Source organism: Gadus chalcogrammus, chromosome 11, assembly GCF_026213295.1.
Source record: "Gadus chalcogrammus isolate NIFS_2021 chromosome 11, NIFS_Gcha_1.0, whole genome shotgun sequence".
Classification (NCBI taxonomy): Eukaryota; Metazoa; Chordata; class Actinopteri; order Gadiformes; family Gadidae; genus Gadus; species Gadus chalcogrammus.
This window is the reverse complement of record NC_079422.1, coordinates 21,333,989-21,351,623: the sequence shown is the minus strand read 5'-3', so window position 1 is coordinate 21,351,623 and position 17,635 is coordinate 21,333,989. Positions and strand designations below refer to the sequence as shown.

The 17,635-nt window shown below is 48.8% G+C and overlaps 1 protein-coding gene and 1 long non-coding RNA gene across 3 annotated transcripts; both read left to right on the top strand.

Annotated features, from left to right (window-relative positions):
* Window positions 1-2,004: 2,004 nt before the first annotated feature.
* Window positions 2,005-3,782, top strand: LOC130391716 (uncharacterized). Its single transcript, XR_008896936.1, has 3 exons — window positions 2,005-2,166; window positions 2,489-2,529; window positions 3,700-3,782. It is a non-coding gene; the product is annotated as an uncharacterized LOC130391716 (long non-coding RNA).
* Window positions 3,783-3,811: 29 nt separating this feature from the next.
* rcbtb1 (regulator of chromosome condensation (RCC1) and BTB (POZ) domain containing protein 1) lies at window positions 3,812-16,968 on the top strand. Of its 2 annotated transcripts, XM_056601945.1 has the most exons (12): window positions 3,812-3,976; window positions 4,982-5,132; window positions 10,310-10,476; window positions 11,246-11,404; window positions 11,744-11,851; window positions 13,385-13,527; window positions 13,617-13,680; window positions 13,918-14,044; window positions 14,254-14,380; window positions 14,783-14,934; window positions 15,052-15,182; window positions 15,901-16,968. In XM_056601945.1, the coding sequence occupies exons 1-12, from the start codon at window positions 3,851-3,853 to the stop codon at window positions 16,039-16,041; spliced, it is 1,596 nt and encodes a 531-aa protein (XP_056457920.1). In that variant the 5' UTR covers window positions 3,812-3,850; the 3' UTR covers window positions 16,042-16,968. The 2 variants fall into 2 exon arrangements, with proteins under 2 accessions (XP_056457920.1, XP_056457919.1); XM_056601944.1 differs by lacking the exons at window positions 13,385-13,527; window positions 13,617-13,680 and having other exon boundaries at window positions 3,828-3,976.
* The last annotated feature ends 667 nt before the right edge of the window (window positions 16,969-17,635 follow it).

Below are 17,635 nucleotides of genomic sequence, written 5' to 3'. Positions count from 1 at the left end.
GTGGTAAACCCCGTGATGTGGGACATACCACACATTTCCTGGCACAAGTTCATCTTCAGCCCTTTCCGCATCGCCATCATTGAATAGGCCCTCCATGAATTGAATGTAGTCTTCTTTGAATTTTTATCAAGTTTTCTTTTCAAGTGCTTCAGCCGCACCAGAGCTAGCCTCCTGTTTTCTGGCAGTTGTGGGCGTGTCTTAAAAGGCAATGACATCTCCAGGTGCCCATCTGCGTTTTGATGAACCGTCCTGTTCAGCAACTACATGAAGTGTGTATCATCTTTTGATATGCTCTTTTCACGGTGGTTACTATCTCTGAAGTCAAACTCAAGGGCTTTGTTTACGGTAGCTGGTGTCAAATGTGGAAGTTCTTTGACTGCTATGCGGTGACACAGGCCAGTTACCTCGGTTGACCTTGCACCTCGAGATGAGTTTCCGACAATACTCCAGCCCAGGTCGGTTTTGATGGCATATGGTTTATCGTCTCTTCCCGTAATGACTGAGCGTGGAGCTAATGCTCTGGAACAATCATAGCCTATGAGAGGTCCCACCTTGCAGTCCATTAATTCTGGTATTTCCTGTGCCATTCCTTTCAGGTGATTCCACCTCTCAGCAGTTTTTGGTGTGGGAATGTGGGAGCGCTCAAAGGGAATGAAATCTGTAGTATATGCAGGCTTTCCATCTCAGTCCGCCCCGGCCAAACCAACTGACCCTGGTCCAGGCCATGGTGGGGGCAACAGGTTTCCCTGGCTCTCTTCTCTCCAAGGCGGATGTAACCTTCCCCGATAATCCACACTTCTGGCCCTAAAGATTACAAAACACAGATTACTATACATGTAAATACAGAGTGAGGGGAACATGTAGCACAAATTGTTTGTTATTGATTGTTTTCCAATGGACTGTTAACATATAGACGAATACAGCTTAATATATCCTATGCATACAGTAATTAGCTTATGTCATATGCAGTGTTTGTATGAATTCAGTAAACATGTACATATTAGGGAACACACAGACAATACAATACAAGATTAGATTCGGTGAATAAATTCTCCTTAGACAAGCTAAATACTTACTTATAGAGGGTTGACCTGGCACTCCCCTTGTCTGTTCCATTTTATTTGCAATAGCTAAAATATAAATATCAGAAAAAAGGATTAAGGTGGCTAGCAAACATCAACTGTAGACATCCAATGGTAGCATACTTTACTATTTCTGGAGAGCTGTAATGTTTTACATTATTTAACATTCCCTGGGTACACCAGCTGATGGGTCTGTGTATATATTGGGCATTTGATTCTCGTTTCAGAAACAGAAATATATTAAAAAACGAGTGGTAATTATGATTTTTGTTTTAAAATACAAAAAGATATACACAAGTTGTTTTCTTATAAAGTCAAAAAGGGGCAAACTAATCTAAAATAATAATTGTTAAACATAATGGGGCCATTGCTCTATCGCTAGTTTAGCCACTTTTTAGAGTTTAACACGGTTTTAAACTCAAGAAGTCACGTGACGTCTTAAACTCCATTGCTGTGTCATATGTACTTGTGGTTTAACCTGCAGCTGCGTCAGACACTAGAGGGCGTATTTTGTGCGTGTTAGTCTAATCTCGAAACTGACGTGGTTTCAGAGGAGACTAAACCAGTTTGCAGGATGAAACAAGGCTCCATCATAACCGACACACACACACACACACACACACACACACACACACACACACACACACACACACACACACACACACACACACACACACACACACACACTTCGTTTTATGAATGATTTCTAATAGGTATGATACATTTACACTTATTACTACAGCTAGGCCTTCAGTACAATACAGGCTACAATATAGGAGTTGCTTAAACAAGTCTAAATGACCTTAATTCAAGTTAAAGCTGTCCATAGCTTTTCTAAACATAGCTTTGGCTTTACCGACTGACACTCAAAGAGGGCGCTGAACGGACTTTTGTTTTGAAAATGAACCGGAAGTGCATTGTCGCTGACTGACGTGTGGGTGGGCTTCTCCCGGGCTGACTTATAGCACACAAACAAACAAATAAACTGCGGATATTACAGCCGACAGACAGACAGCCCTCTGGAGTAGACAGACAGACAGACCGACTGACAGCCCTCTGGAGGAGACCGACTCCTCTACAGAAGGTAGGGAGTGTTACCGAGTCGATCCGGCCTTAATGTCGACTTTAGGGATTGGTTAAGGAGGTAGGAGGTACTAGGGTTCGGGTTCAGAGGGGTAGGTTTCGGGTTCAGTGTCTCTGTCCAGTTGCCCACTAACTAGTTTAATGAAGGTAGGGTTAGGGTTCAGAGAGTCTCTCTGTCCTGATGTCCACTAACTAGTTTAATGAAGGGAGGGTTAGAGTTCAGTGAGTCTCTCTGTGCTGATGTCCACTAACTAGTTTAATGAAAGTAGGGTTGGGGTTCAGTCTCTCTGTCCTGATGTCCACTCTGTGTTCCCCTCTCTCAGCGGACTGAACACCACTGTAACTCCATGGAGCGATGCTTTAGGTAGGAGGCTAGGGTTAGCTCCCCGCAGAGCTAACCATTAGCATTAGAACTATATATATTGTAATAGTAGTAGACTATGATGTAGCATCATAGCTAACTTACCTTGGTCATTATAAACTATGATGCAGCATCATAGCTAATGTGTACATGTATATATAATAGGGTTAGGGTTAGCCTTACCCTTAACCTTAACCCTAACCCTAAACCACTGGCATAGTGTTTGTATGCATGATATAGAACATACGTGAACATGAATGAACATGTTATACTCAACCACTGCATAGTGTTTGGATGATGAGCTACATACGTGAACATGAATGAACATGGTATAAAACCACTGAATAGTGTTTGTAATGCATGATTAACTACATACATGAATGAATACGGTGTGTACATGAACCTGTCTGCTTGTGTCTATTGATGGTCGGGCATGTGTGGGTTAACTTGTCATGGGTTAATAAACCAGTCCTCCCAGTCACAGTTTTGTGGCGCTGTCAAGTGTGTGATCATAAATAGAATGATACAATTAATAATTATGTCCTCACATAAAAGTATATTAATGTTTTGCATCAGGATGTCATAAAGCAGTCAAAACAAAGACCCGCCAGTAAGTAGAAAGAGGATAAAGAGTTTACAGCGTGAAGAAACGTGTCCAGCAAAGCATTTGATAAACCGTGTTCCCTGAACCATTGCTCAGAAACCTTTTTGCAGCCAGTCGGTCTGAGGCGGGCGGCAGAACACATCCTATGATCACACAATGGTGATACAGATTGATTTATTCCCCTTCAGCATGTTGCTCCTTGCTTTTGGTTTGAAGTTGTCTTAAAGTAAAGAATATAATAGTTGACATTCCCCTCTAGATCACAAACATCTTCTCCCATTGGCCCGCGTCGTGTGAGGACGACATTTCCAAAGCTAACCATTTATTTATCAGGCTGTCCTCATGCTCTATTTTACATCTCGTATGGATAATAAATTGTAGTCTCATTTTCTATTCTTCATCGTCTTCACTAAATCATGGTGTGACCCTAACCCTAACCCTTACCGACCTTATGACCCTTAGCCAACCTCCTGACCCCTAGACGACCTCCTGACCTACAGACTACCTGGTGTGACTTGGCCCCAGTGACCCCTAGACGACCTCTGACCTCTTCCCCGTCTCCCTCCCAGCGTCAGCGGCGACTGCACCGCCCCCTCCCTGGCTGGCCGCGCCCCCCCGGCCCCCCCGGCCCCCGCCCACCCGGTCTCCACGGCGGCCCCGGCTCAGGCCCCTCCCCCGACCCCGCCCCCCCGCCCTGGCCGGCCCCGCGGCGCGGGCGCCATGGTGGACGTCAGCAAGTGGCCGCTGTTCAGCCTGCTGAGCGCCAAGGAGACGGCCGCCGTGAGGCAGGCCTGCGTGTTCGGGAACTCGGCCAACGAGGCGCTCTACGTCACCCATAGCAACGAGGTGATGGGGGGGACGGGGCGCTCTACGTCACCCATAGAAACGAGGTGATGGGGGGGGGGGGGGGGGGGGGGAGGCGCTCTACGTCACCCATAGCAACGAGGTGATGGGGGGGACGGGGCGCTCTACGTCACCCATAGAAACGAGGTGATGGGGGGGACGGGGCGCTCTACGTCACCCATAGCAACGAGGTGATGGGGGGGGGGACGGGGCGCTCTACGTCACCCATAGAAACGAGGTGATGGGGGGGGACTGGGCGCTCTACGTCACCCTGGCAACGAGGTGATGGGGGGGGGGGGAGAGGCGCTCTACGTCACCCATAGTAACGAGGTGATGGGGGGGGGGGGGGAGGCGCTCTACGTCACCTATAGCAACGAGGTGATGGGGGGGGGGGGGGGGGGGCGCTCTACGTCACCCATAGTAACGAGGTGATGGGGGGGGGGGGGGGGGGGGGGGCGCTCGATTATGGGAAAAAATCATAAGCACGATTATTTTGGTCAATATTGAAACCACGATTATCCAAACGTTTATTTTTTCAGTTTGAAAACGTGATTTATTTATTCTGCATGTCGCTCTGAAAGACACTTTGTGACTGAGAGCTTAGGAATTTCGCCTAAAAAACATAAAATGGTCCAAAAGAAAATGTCCCGATCTGAAATAACGTGCAGATATGAATAAAAAAAAACGAAAACTCGATTATGTTAATTTTGTGATCGTTTGACTCTAAAATCGAAATCGAGATCGGAATTCGATTAATCGCCCAGCCCCAGCTCTACGTCACGCACACTACCGAGGTGTGTGTGTCTCTCTGTGTGTTTGTTTGCGGCGATAGGTCTGAACTGCAGTAACTGTCTCTGTGTGTGTGTGTGTGTGTGTGTGTGTGTCTCTGTGTGTGTGTGCGTGTGTGTGTGTGTAGTTTTTCGGTGATAGGTCTGAACTGCAGTAACTGTCTCTCTCTGTATGCCTGTGTGTGTGTGTGTGTGTGTGTGTGTGTGTGTGTGTGTGTAGTTTGCGGTGATAGGTCTGAACTGCAGTAACTGTCTGGGCACCGGGGACAGCCTCAGCACCATCGCCCCCCGAGCCCTGGACGCCCTGAGGGGCAAGAAGGTGGCCTCCTTCAGCTACGGGAGCGGACCGCACGTCCTGCTGGCTACTGAGAGTACGTACCCCTGACCATGACCCCTGACCCCAACCCTGACCCTAAACCTGACCGCACGTCCTGCTGGCTACTGAGAGTACGTACCCCTGACCATGACCCCTGACCCCAACCCTGACCCTAAACCTGACCGCACGTCCTGCTGGCTACTGAGAGTACGTACCCCTGACCATGACCCCTGACCCCAACCCTGACCCTAAACCTGACCGCACGTCCTGCTGGCTACTGAGAGTACGTACCCCTGACCATAACCCCTGACCCCAACCCTGACCCTAAACCTGACCGCATGTGCTGCTGGCTACTGAGAGTACGTACCCCTGACCATGACCCCTGACCCCAACCTTGACCCTAAACCTGACCGCACGTCCTGCCGACTACTGAGGGTACGTACCCCTGACCCTGTTCCTGCCCCTAACCCTGACCCTAACCCCAAGTGCTGCTGGGTACTGAGAGTACGTTCCTAACCCTGACCGCTGACCTCTAACCCTGACCTCTAACCCCGCCCTAACCTCTAGCCCTACCCTGTTCCTAACCCTAGCCTCCTTAATCTGACCCTCTACCTCTCATATCAAGAACCAGGCTTTTCAGGGTATCAGTAATAACAGGGTGTCCGCGGAGGTCTTAAAAGTCTTAAAAAGTCTTAAATTCATTTTTCTAAATTTAAGGCCTTAAAAAGTCTTAAATTCGTCAAAAATGTCATATGCTGGTCTTAAATTTATAACTCGAAGGCCTTAAATTTGTCGGGGCAGGGTTATTTAATTTTTTATTTTTCTCACGGGGCTTTTCGGGAAGGAGATGTACGAGGGGCTACTTTCTTGCTAGCTGCATATATAAACGGATGTCTGCGCGCTTGCTAGCTAGTCTGCAACAATGGGTAAATGCAATGCAACGTCAGTTGGCTGGAAGACGTCCGTTTCCGAGGTTGGCTAGCGTCCGTTGCCAACCCAGAACAGGCCAGATGCATTCCGTGCAAAAGTAGCCTACATTCAAGCACGGCACCATGGGGATTAAGGCTGTCGTCAGCCATATGCAGAGCCAAAAACATAAAACCTCTGCCAGGAGCCACACACAGACCCCAGCCGTTTCTACGTTTTGCATCTCTGCCAGACGGTCCGCGCTGCTAGCACTGACCTGAGGGTAGCATTTGGTGCGACACCAACACTGAAAGCGGAGGTGTTGTGGATTCTAAACACAGTGGTCAAGCACCAGTCCTACAACTCGAATGAGGGGATAGGAGATCTCTTCGGTTTGATGTTCCCTGACTCTCAAATCGCGAGCACCTTTACTGCTGGAAGGGACAAAACGGCGTATATAACTCACTTCGGACCAGCGCCTTTCATCCGAAACGAGCGAATCTGCAGCGTCTACAAGGCTTTTGTTTTGATATTTGAGACGTTGAACCACGCCACTAAAAGCAAGCAACTTGACGTGCACGTCCGATATTGGGTCGAGTGCATTCCCGGTACTTGGGCTCGCAATTCATGGGGCCCCACATATATGGGGGTAAAAGGGATGATGATACATAATATTTTTTAGACAATATGCAGAATCTTTTCACTTACGAATTAACACGGTCGGCTATTTTTGCCAGCACGCCACCCTAGCCATATTATGGGCAACCGTGTTCCCCTTGGCTGTGATTTGAACTTTGAATTCCTCGTAGGAGTTCATAATAATACATTGCTCGCCTTGGATGAAATACACCGCTCTTGCGCGATTTATTTTGCATAAGTGTGAGTCAAATGACGCGAGAAACGCCCCTTTTATGTGAACGCGCATTGAACCGGTGCAGTTGCCCGGGGGCCCAGACGCTGTCACCCCCCTCTCAACAACTTACAACTTGGGTGCACCATGAATACGTGCTGGTGCACCCAAATTAAAAATGTAGGCGCACCAGTGCACCCAAGGAAAAAGTTAGTCTGGAGCCCTGGAGTATCACTTTATGTTCAATAAACAGACAAAGTAAACTTGAATGAGTCTCATTGAGTGACACACATGCTATGCTTGGGTTGTAATACAGCGGGATCCCCCCCACCATCGCGGGTTTAAGGTCTTAAATTTCATTCAAGGTGGTATTAAAAAGGTCTTAAAAAGTCTTAAATTTGACTTGCTGAAACCTGCAGATACCCTGAATAACTTAAGGTAACTATAACTTAGGGTTGCCGCGGTATACGGTATTACCGGTGTTGAGGCCAACACCGATTACTCGGTGTTGCACACCGGCAACACCGAGTTTTTCTTTCTTGTTTTTTTTTGTAATAAAAAGCAAATTCAGTATGAATGAATAATATATTTATAATTAAAATGCGTAGATTAGGCCACAGTTCGGCTCTGTGCGGGAGATTTGGCGCGATGAGAATTGACGCGCTTCCTAACAAGACCGGTAACCATAGCAACGCCGGTAAACAATAGGGGTGTAACGATACATCGATGTAGATCGATACATCGATTGATTGGCGAACGATCCAGCTGCATCGATGCAACGCCCAAACATCGATGCATATCGCTGTATTACACGCTTTTATTATTATATATCTCCTTTCGCGGGTGTTTGTGAAACTATTTCTGCGCAAAGCGCCTCGTATCCATTCACCGGTTAAGCAACAGCGAGCACATGTGTGAGCGCGAGGATGTCTAGTTTCGTTTTGTGTTGCCAGATTGGGCATACGTCCCGTTTTTCCAGCCTAACGTGATTAATAGTAGCCAAATCGGGCTGAAAAATGTGCCCAATCTGGCAACACGGACGGCTTATCTTTGCAGCCAAGATGATTCCGAGGGATGTTTTGTTTTTAGAAGAAAACTATCCACACAGATCGGTTGGGAATGGTCTACGTTCAAAATGAAAGATCATTACAGGCTCTTTAATTTAAGCCATAAAAAACCTTTGGCACTTAAATGCAATTATGTGGCACTTTATTATTTGTATTAAAAATGGATTGTTTTTGTTTTAAATATCCGGAAGAGCAAAGAAATAAAATGATGAAATTATAATTAAGTTGATGTGAGTTGATGTGATTGTAAGAGGTTGTGTTAAATGGGCATATGATATCGTCTCATATCGATCGCATGCCCCTGAATCAAATCGTATCGTATCGTATCGCGGCAGACTTTTGATATCGGCAAATATCGTATCGTTGTCCAATGAATCGATATAATATCGTATCGTGATGAAACCAGAGATTTACACCCCTAGTAAACAAACCCCGAGAAGCCCAATCCCTGCGTGAGCTCCCCGCGCTACGGCCATCCGGAGGCGCACAGAGCTTTTGGCCGTGATATTATGATATATAAAATTATATTATACTATTATATATAGAACGTCATAAGACGCCGAGAATTGCGCTGCCAGCCCCTGTCACCGAGTGTGAGAGGAGAGTTGACGGAGAAGATGGCGGTTGACCTAGTTTCAAAGTTAATACCGTTTATGCCGGTAATACCGGTGTTGACACGAGCGTATTACTCGGTGTGAAAATGTCGACCCCGCGGCAACCCTACTATAACTAAGACCTAAGTTAACTTGTGTCTTAATTTAGACCTAAACAAAATCATTCAAACCTTATCTCCTCGCAGAACTCTATTAGCAGAACCTGATCCTTCTAGAGGGTTTTAAATAAAGGGACAAGTGAATTAACCCGGTGAAGTACACAGATCCTCACTAGCTGAAGAGGATGGATCATCAGCCCTCTAGCAGAGGAGAGTGATGAATCTGGGAAGCTGGAACAGTGTTGGGTTAGGGTTAGGGTCCAATGCTGAGCTGTTAGTGTTAGGGTAAGGGTTAGGGACAATACTGAGCTGTAAGCTAAAGTGGTTTAGGTTAGGTTAGGGTTAGGGTCAGCGCTGAGCTGTAAGCTAACATGGCTTTTACGTTGTCATGGAGACCTTTATACCATGAGAGCGTTCAGCCGTGTCAGAGTGCTGACTGGTCTCCCAGTACAAAGCTGTGGCCCGTGATGACGTCACAACAACAACATGCACTTTTGGGTGGCTCATTAAAATGTAAATCCATGATATAGCTGGTATACTTTAAGTAAAGCAGTTTTTTTTTTTAAATAGTTTCAGTGCTAGCTGGGTGTCTGTACGGAAACTCATAAACTGTTAATCAAACATTATAAACTTGGTAGGCGGTGTACATTAACATTTACGTTTAGGGCGTTTAGCAGACACTTTTATCCAGAGCGACTTACAATAAGTCCATTGTCAGAAGAAAGAGAAACAACCATACATCGCTGTCGGTACAGTAAGGATGTGCGTAGTGCAAAGCACTAACTAACCCTTGAGTTTGTTCAGAGTCCAGGTGACCTCTGAACTCTGAACCAGTGAGTCTTGAGTCTCTTGTTCAGAGTCCAGGTGACCTCTGAACTCTGAACCAGTGAGTCTTGAGTCTCTTGTTCAGAGTCCAGTTCCGTGTTCCAATACCCGTACTATCCGTACTTACTAGCCAAATTTTGAGTACGTAGTACGTTCCAATTCAGATCCGGCGAAAAGAAGTATACTTCAAGGACCCGGATGTCGTACTCAAAACGGGCTAATCGTGAAGTGTGAATCGAAGGACACTTTCCGTACTCAACGGCAGCCATCTTAGCTACGTAGCGGAAGAGGCGGAGCCAGGCTGAGCCAAAGTCGGCGCATTTTCCACATAGCCTGCATTAATAGTCATTTTGTAGTTTTTATAGTTTTTATAGCTTTTTATAGCTGCTAGGCGTAAAGAGTTCACCGTTCAAAGCGGGATGTTTATTGCGGGGGAGGAGCCGTGGCAGCAGTCGTGATCGTAATTTCCGGTTAGTGCACCACGGAGTACTCTATTTGGAACAGCACTCGCATCTGAAAAATTAACGTACTCAAGTGAGTACGGATAGTACTCACTTTAAGTGTACTCATGGAAGTACGGGTATTGTAACACGGCACAGGTGAACTCTGAACTCTTGATGACTGATACCTGTCCGTCTGTCCTCCTGATGACTGATACCTGTCTCCGTGACTGGTCCTTGATGACTGATACCTGTCTGTCTGTCCTCCTGATGACTGATACCTGTCTGTCTGTCCTCCTGATGACTGATACCTGTCTCCGTGACTGGTCCTTGATGACTGATACCTGTCTGTCTGTCTGTCCTCCCGATGACTGATACCTGTCTGTCTGTCCTCCCGACGACTGAAACCTGTCTGTGGTTCTGTCCCTGCAGGCGGAGAGCTGTACGCCTGGGGCCACAATGGCTACAGCCAGCTGGGCAATGGAACCACCAACCAGTGCGCCTCCCCCGCACTGGTGACCACCAACCTGCAGGGGAAGAGGTTCAAAGAGGTGGCCTGTGGGTCGCACCACTCCCTGGCCCTCACCACCGATGGAGAGGTCAGTGACCCCAACCCTAAGCCGAACCCCCTGGCCCCCACCACAGATCCTCACTTAACCTACCTCCTTTAAGTGTTCTAGTCTGGCCCTGACCACGGAGGGAGAGATGAGTGTCCCCTCTAAGCGTACCTCCTTAAGTCTACCTCCTTAAGTCTACCTCCTTAAGTCTACCTCCTTAAGTCTACCTCCTTAAGTCTACCTCCTTAAGTCTACCTCTTTAAGTCTACCTCCTTAAGTCTACCTCTTTAAGTCTACCTCCTTAACTTACCACCTTAAGTGTTCATGTCGGGCCCGGACTGGACGGAGACGGAAAGGTCTTTATATTACCTTATTCGATTTTATATTATGTTATCCTCTCTCTCCAGCTGTTTTCGTGGGGCTATAACATCTGTATCGATCTCTCTCTCTCCAGGTGTTTGCGTGGGGCTATAATAACTCATTATATTATATAACATCTGTCCCCCCCCCTCTCTCCAGGTGTTTGCGTGGGGCTAAAATAACTCATTATATTATATAACATCTGCCCCCCCCCCCCCCCCCCCCCCCCTCTCTCCAGGTGTTTGCCTGGGGCTATAATAACTCATTATATTATATAACATCTGCCCCCCCCCCCCCCCCCTCTCTCCAGGTGTTTGCCTGGGGCTATAATAACTCATTACATTATATAACATCTGTCGTCGTCGTCCCCCCCTCTCTCCAGGTGTTTGCCTGGGGCTATAATAACTCATTACATTATATAACATCTGCCCCCCCCCCCCCCTCTCTCCAGGTGTTTGCCTGGGGCTATAATAACTGCGGTCAGGTGGGCTCGGGCTCCACCGCCAACCAGCCCAGCCCCCGGCGCGTGGCGGGCCTCCTGCAGGGCAAGGCGGTGGTGGGCGTGGCCTGCGGACAGACCTCCTCCCTGGCCCTGGTGGACAACGGCGAGGTGAGGGCTTAACGAGCAGCGCAACGAGCAGCTCGTGTGTTGTGTCCTCTGGCTCGACGGTGTGTCTTATGTCCTCTAGCTTGACGGAGTTTGCTCTACTTCTCTAGCTCTACGGTGTGTGATGTGATGTGTGCTATGCCCTCTCTTTCCTAGCACTACGGAGTGTGTGTGTGTGTGTGTGAGATGTGTGTGTTATGTCTCTAGCTCTAAGGTGTGTTATGTAATGTGTTGTGTGCTCTACTCCTCTAGCTCTACGTTGTGTGTGTTATATTGTGTGCTCTACTCCTCTAGCTCTACGTTGTATGATGTGTTATATTGTGTCCTCTTCTACTCCTCTAGCTCTACTCCTGGGGGTACAACGGGAACGGCCAGCTGGGTCTGGGGAACAACGGGAACCAGCTGTCGCCCTGCAGGCTGACCGCGCTGCAGGGGTTGTGTGTACAGCAGGTAACCACGACAACACACACACACACAGACGGCAGCGAAGCTCCATATCGAGTAGGATTCACATGGGCGAAATGACGTAGCGTACATTCAAGGCTTCATCTCGGGCTGTTCCGCGATATGGGTTCACAATTGGCACATTTTTACAAAAATAATACACTACCCAGTTCCAAGATCACTTTAATGGCTGTGTAATTAATCACAGTCATTCTCAGTCATCATGTAGTTCTATTATTGCAATTATTAGTAGGCTACTGTAGTTGATTGAAGACATTCTATTTTGCCCGGGATGACTTCTACCATGAGCTCGGGAGATATTTATGAACGGCACCCTCACACGTATCACTGAAATGACTTTTATTCTCAAATGTTTTGATGTTGTACGAACCAAACATCACATCATCACAGGAAACTCTTTCTTTCATCATCATTTCATTCACCACTAGGTGTCCCTAGCGTACTAATTTGAAGCTTCGAGGTCGAACCACTTTGGTGGCACCACTACCTCCAGGTACCCCCTCCATGCCAGGGCGCCCTGAATTTATGTCTATTAACATAAATTCAGATCCAGTCTGCCGACTGTTGGCCTTTTCACGATTGGCTTAAAAAAAAGGGCTCATTTAAATTTATACCAATACGATGGGGAGAGAAGCTTACCAGTTTGTATGTTTTTATGCTTCATTTTTACTTGATCCACTGACCGCTTGGGAGCCATCGGAGTACATATTTATTTGAGAAGAAAAGGGTTATGTGGTAGGAACGTTAAGAATGCTTAACTGGGATATTAATAGTAAGTTTATTTTATTTATTTATTTATAGATTCATAGATTCATTAATAGATTCATGGCTCAAATATTAAGGATCATGCTTTTGACATGTAACAGCGATCCGCTGCCAGGCTTTGGTTCTCCGGGTTGCAGAGGCTTTAGCGTTCCCCTTTCTTGTGATAATGTCCTTTTCCTCGTCATAGCTCTCCAGGAGAACCTGGAGTTCCATTTCATTGAAATAAGCGGCCCGTTTTGCCATTTCGATCAGGGTTTCCATGATCCATTCATCACGTCTTTATATGTTTGGTGTGGACGCGCACGACCCTGTGTTAACCAACCCCGTGTTGATTGAACTAATGCATAACCCGTGCCGTGGAACCGACAGCTCTGGTTTAGTTGGCACAGGGTCAATCAACCTAGAGTTCAGCGTTAACTCTGTTTGTTGAACCTCCGTTTGTGGAATTCCCCACTGGACAACACACAGACACGGCAGGTAACCACGACAACACACAGGGTGCTCCCCTCTCTCCAGGTGGTGTCTGGCTACGCCCACTGCCTGTCCCTGACTGACGAGGGGGCGTGTCTCTAACAGGCTCCTCCCCTCTCTCCAGGTGGTGTCTGGCTACGCCCACTGCCTGGCCCTGAGGGACGAGGGGGCGTGTCTCTAACAGGCTCCTCCCCTCTCTCCAGGTGGTCGCTGGCTACGCCCACTGCCTGGCCCTGACTGATGAGGGGGCGTGTCTCTAACAGGCTCCTCCCCTCTCTCCAGGTGGTCGCTGGCTACGCCCACTGCCTGGCCCTGACTGACGAGGGGGCGCTCTACGCCTGGGGGGCCAACACCTGCGGCCAGCTGGGCACCGGCAACAAGAGCAACCAGCACAGCCCGGTGCAGGTCATGGCCGAGAAGGAGAGGTGTGTGTGTGTGTGTGGTGTGTGGGTGTGTGGTGTGGGTGTGGGTGTGTGTGATGCATCAACCTAACACGCTCCTCCCTCTCCTCCAGGGTGGTGGAGGTCGCAGCGTGTCACTCCACACACACCTCAGCCGCCAAGACGCAGAGTGGACAGGTGTGTGTGTTCACCTGACAACGATGTGTAGCTCTAGACCTCACCTCATTTGACTGTGTTGGTGTAGTAACACCCAAAGGCCACTAGGTGGTGCCCTGCTGCTGCAGTAATTAGAGTGCCATCCCAGGGATAAAGGTGGGGTCAGTCCGTGGTCCTGCCCCCCCCAGGATATATAAGGGGCAGTAGAAGTAGTTATCCCTAGTTAATCCTAGTTAATAAGTATTGACTTATCTTCAGGTGTACATGTGGGGTCAGTGCCGGGGTCAGTCCGTGGTCCTACCCCACCTGACCCACTTCGTCTCCACCGACGACGTGTTCGCCTGCGTCGCCACGCCTGCCGTCATGTGGAGGCTGCTGTCCCTGGGTTAGTGTGTGTGTGTGTGTGTTTGTGTGTGTGTGTGTGTGTGTGTGTGTGTGTGTGTGTGTGTGTGTGTGTGTGTGTGTGTGCGTGTGCGTATGTCCCTCAGAGACTTCTTTACCCTCAGCCAGGCTGTTGGCGCGGGAGTTAGACGTTACCTAGGTAACCAGGTGTCATGGTTACCTAGGCAACCCAGGTCTCCTCTTGTTCCTCAGAGACGGAGGACTTCATGACCCTCAGCCAGGCCCTGGGCCGGGAGTTCGACAGCCCGGAGACTGCCGACCTCAAGTTCAGCGTGGAGGGGAAGTACATCTACGTCCACAAGGCGGTGCTCAAGATCAGGTGAGGGGAAGTACATCTACGTCCACAAGGCGGTGCTCAAGATCAGGTGAGGCTGGAGGTCAGGGGTGGAACCCCGTAGGTACTAGGACTGAGGGAACCACTGAGGGAACCACTGAGGAACCACTGAGGAACCACTGAGGAACCACTCATAGATACTCGGACAGAGGAACCAGGGTTCATAGAACTAGCCAGCCCCAGGTTACCAGGCAACCCGCTCTGCATGCCGAGCCGCATACCGCCCATCATAACTATGATGATGATGATGATGATGATGATGCTGACCTTGAGGAAGCCTATGATCATGATGATGATGACTATGATGATGCTGACCTTGTGGAAGCCTATGAGGAAGATGATGTTGAAGACTACGATGATGATGATGATGATGGTGTGGTTCTCCAGGTGCGATCACTTCCGCTCCATGTTCCAGTCCCACTGGAGCGAGGACCTCCAGGAGGTGATTGAGATCGAGCAGTTCTCCTTCCCCGTCTACCGCTCCTTCCTCCACTTCCTGTACACGGACACCGTGGAGCTACCACCGGAGGACGCCATCGGTAAGCTCCTCCTCCTCCTCCTCCTCCTCCTCCTCCTCCTCCTAATCCCCCGGCGGACGCCATCGGTGAGCTCCTCCCTCCCTAACCCCTCATCTCTCTCTCTCACTCTCACTCTAGGCCTACTGGACCTGGCCACCTCCTACTGTGAGAACCGTCTGAAGCGTCTCTGTCAGCAGATCATCAAGAGAGGGATCACCGTGGACAACGCCTTCACCCTGCTGTCGGCCGCCGTGCGCTACGACGCTGAGGTACGCTACTAGCTGCGCTACGACGCCAAGGTATGCCATTACGTAGAGCTACGCTACGCTACGAGATACGCCTTAGCATGAGGCCATCACCCTGCTCTGTATGTCTGTCAGTCTCTAAGTGGTCCTCTCTCTCTCTAGAGGTCTCTCTCTAGGGGGTCCTCTCTCTCTAGAGGTCTCTCTCCCTCTAAGTGGTCCTATCTCTCTAGAGGTCTCTCTCTAGGTGGTCCTCTCTCTCTAGAGGTCTCTCTCCCTCTAAGTGGTCCTATCTCTCTAGAGGTCTCTCTCTAGGTGGTCCTCTCTCTCTAGAGGTCTCTCTCTAGAGGTCCCTCTCTCCAGAGGTTTCTCTCCCTCTAGAGGTCTCTCATCCTCTAGGTGGTCCTCTCTCTCTAGAGGTCTCCCTCTAGGTGGTCCTCTCTCTCTAGAGGTCTCTCTCTCAGTGGTCCTCTCTCTCTAGAGGTCTCTCTCCCTCTAAGTGGTCCTCTCTCTCTAGAGGTCCCTCTCTCTAGAGGTCTCTCTCCCTCTAAGTGGTCCTCTCTCTCTAGAGGTCCCTCTCTCTAGAGGTCCCTCTCTCTAGAGGTCTCTCTCCCTCTAAGTGGTCCTCTCTCTCTAGAGGTCCCTCTCTCTAGAGGTCTCTCTCCCTCTAAGTGGTCCTCTCTCTCTAGAGGTCTCTCTCCCTCTAGAGGTCTCTCTCCCTCTAAGTGGACCTCTCTCTCCCCAGGACCTGGAGGAGTTCTGCTTCCGGTTCTGTGTGAACCACCTGACCCGGGTCACCCAGACGGCCGCCTTCTGGCAGGTGGACGGCGCCATGCTGAAGGAGTTCATCTGCAGGGCCAGCCGCTGTGGGGCCTTCAAGAACTGAAGAGGGGCACTCAGGAATTCATGGGCCCTCAAGACCTGAGGGGCCCTCAAGACCTTAGGGGCCCTCAAGAACAGAAAATGGCTCTCAAGACCTGAGGGGTCCTCAAGAATTGAGGGGTCCTCAAGACCTGATGGACCCTCAAGTTCTGAGGGGCCCTCAAGAACTGAAGAATGGGCCTCAAGACCTGAGAGGTCTTCAACACCTGAGGGGCCCTCAAGAACTGAGAAGAACTGAGGGGTCTTCAAGAACTGAGAGGCCCTCAGGTCCTGAGAAGATCTGAGAGCCCCTCAATAACTGAGAAGAACTGAGGGGTCTTCAAGACCTGAAGAAGGGGCCTCAATACCTCAGGGGCCCTCAACTTAGGGGCCATCAGGAACTGAGGCCTCCTCTCAGAGTCTCCTCACCTGGTCCAGGACCAGAAGAACAGAGAAACTTTCTAATTAAGTTCTCATGAAGGTTCCTTTCTTCTGGTCAGGGGTCGTGAGCTCACCATGGTTTGAAGGTTTGGATCTCATGAACCCCCCCTCTATAAGAAAGAGATCCTGTCCATCTTCTGTAGCTTTAAGTAGTTATGAGTGAACATTCCCCTCACAGCTAAGTAAAGCTCATTCCTGAACTCATTCCTAAACTCATTCCTAAACTCATTCCTGAACTCATTCCTGAACTCATTCCTGAACTCATCCCTGAACTCATCCTTCAACTCATCCCTGGACTCATCCCTAAACTCATTCCCTGAGCCACATGGTTTCAGAGTAGAGAACCTGCAGACACTGAGGGATGTTGAACTGACACTGAAGGGTGTTGAACAAACACTGAAGGGTGTTGAACACGCACTGATGGGTGTTGAACACACACTGAAGGGTGTTGAACAGACACTGAAGGGTGTTGAACACGCACTGAAGGGTGTTGAACACACACTGGATTTTGTTCGGGGGTAGGAGGGGGAGGCAAGAGAGAGGGGGAGGGGGGAGAGAGGGGAGAGGAAGGGGTTGAGGAGGGGGGAGTGGTAGAGGGGAGGGGAGTCGAGGCCTCTCCTCCCAAGGCCAGGAAGTTCAGAGCTGAATCTGCTGCTTGTTGAGGAGATTGAGAGCTGTGTGGTTTTCTTAGTTGAGTTGTAGTTGAGCTGTAAAGAGCTAAGCAGCATCACAGTCGTCTGTGTTTTATCGCGGAGGACGTACTGTAAAGAAATGAATGCAACGCTGAAACGGTTATATCACAAATTCCAGAAATTCTGTAAACGCACTTAAGTCCAACAACCTGATGTTGTTCCTCATTAAAGAACATTGATTGCTTTGAGATGAGCCCAAACCTGACCTGCTAGGTTGGTTGGTCAGATGCATTGTGTACTGTAGCCTCCAGGTCATTTTACTGTCCTAATTAACTAGTCTTAATTAACAGTGACTGAGCTCTGATTTGAATAGTGAACTTTGGCGCTTTGGAATTCTTCTTTGTTTTAAATAGATATGCTGTAGCGTTCGGAGAGCAGTAGAACAAAGTAGATTTCGGTTCATGAATACTATTTTTGTATTTTTATACTCTCGTTATGTATTCATGCATTTCCGATGTTCGATGTAAAGTTGCAAAATAAAGGACC

What these genes read in the sequence shown, in the direction of transcription:
- rcbtb1 (XM_056601945.1), top strand. Translation starts at nt 3,851, where the DNA reads ATGGTGGACGTCAGCAAGTGGCCGCTGTTCAGCCTGCTGAGCGCCAAG. An exon ending in CCCTGGTGGACAACGGCGAG is followed by an intron (nt 11,405 to 11,743) that starts GTGAGGGCTTAA and finishes CTACTCCTCTAG; the next exon opens with CTCTACTCCTGGGGGTACAA. An exon ending in AAGGCGGTGCTCAAGATCAG is followed by an intron (nt 14,381 to 14,782) that starts GTGAGGGGAAGT and finishes GTGGTTCTCCAG; the next exon opens with GTGCGATCACTTCCGCTCCA.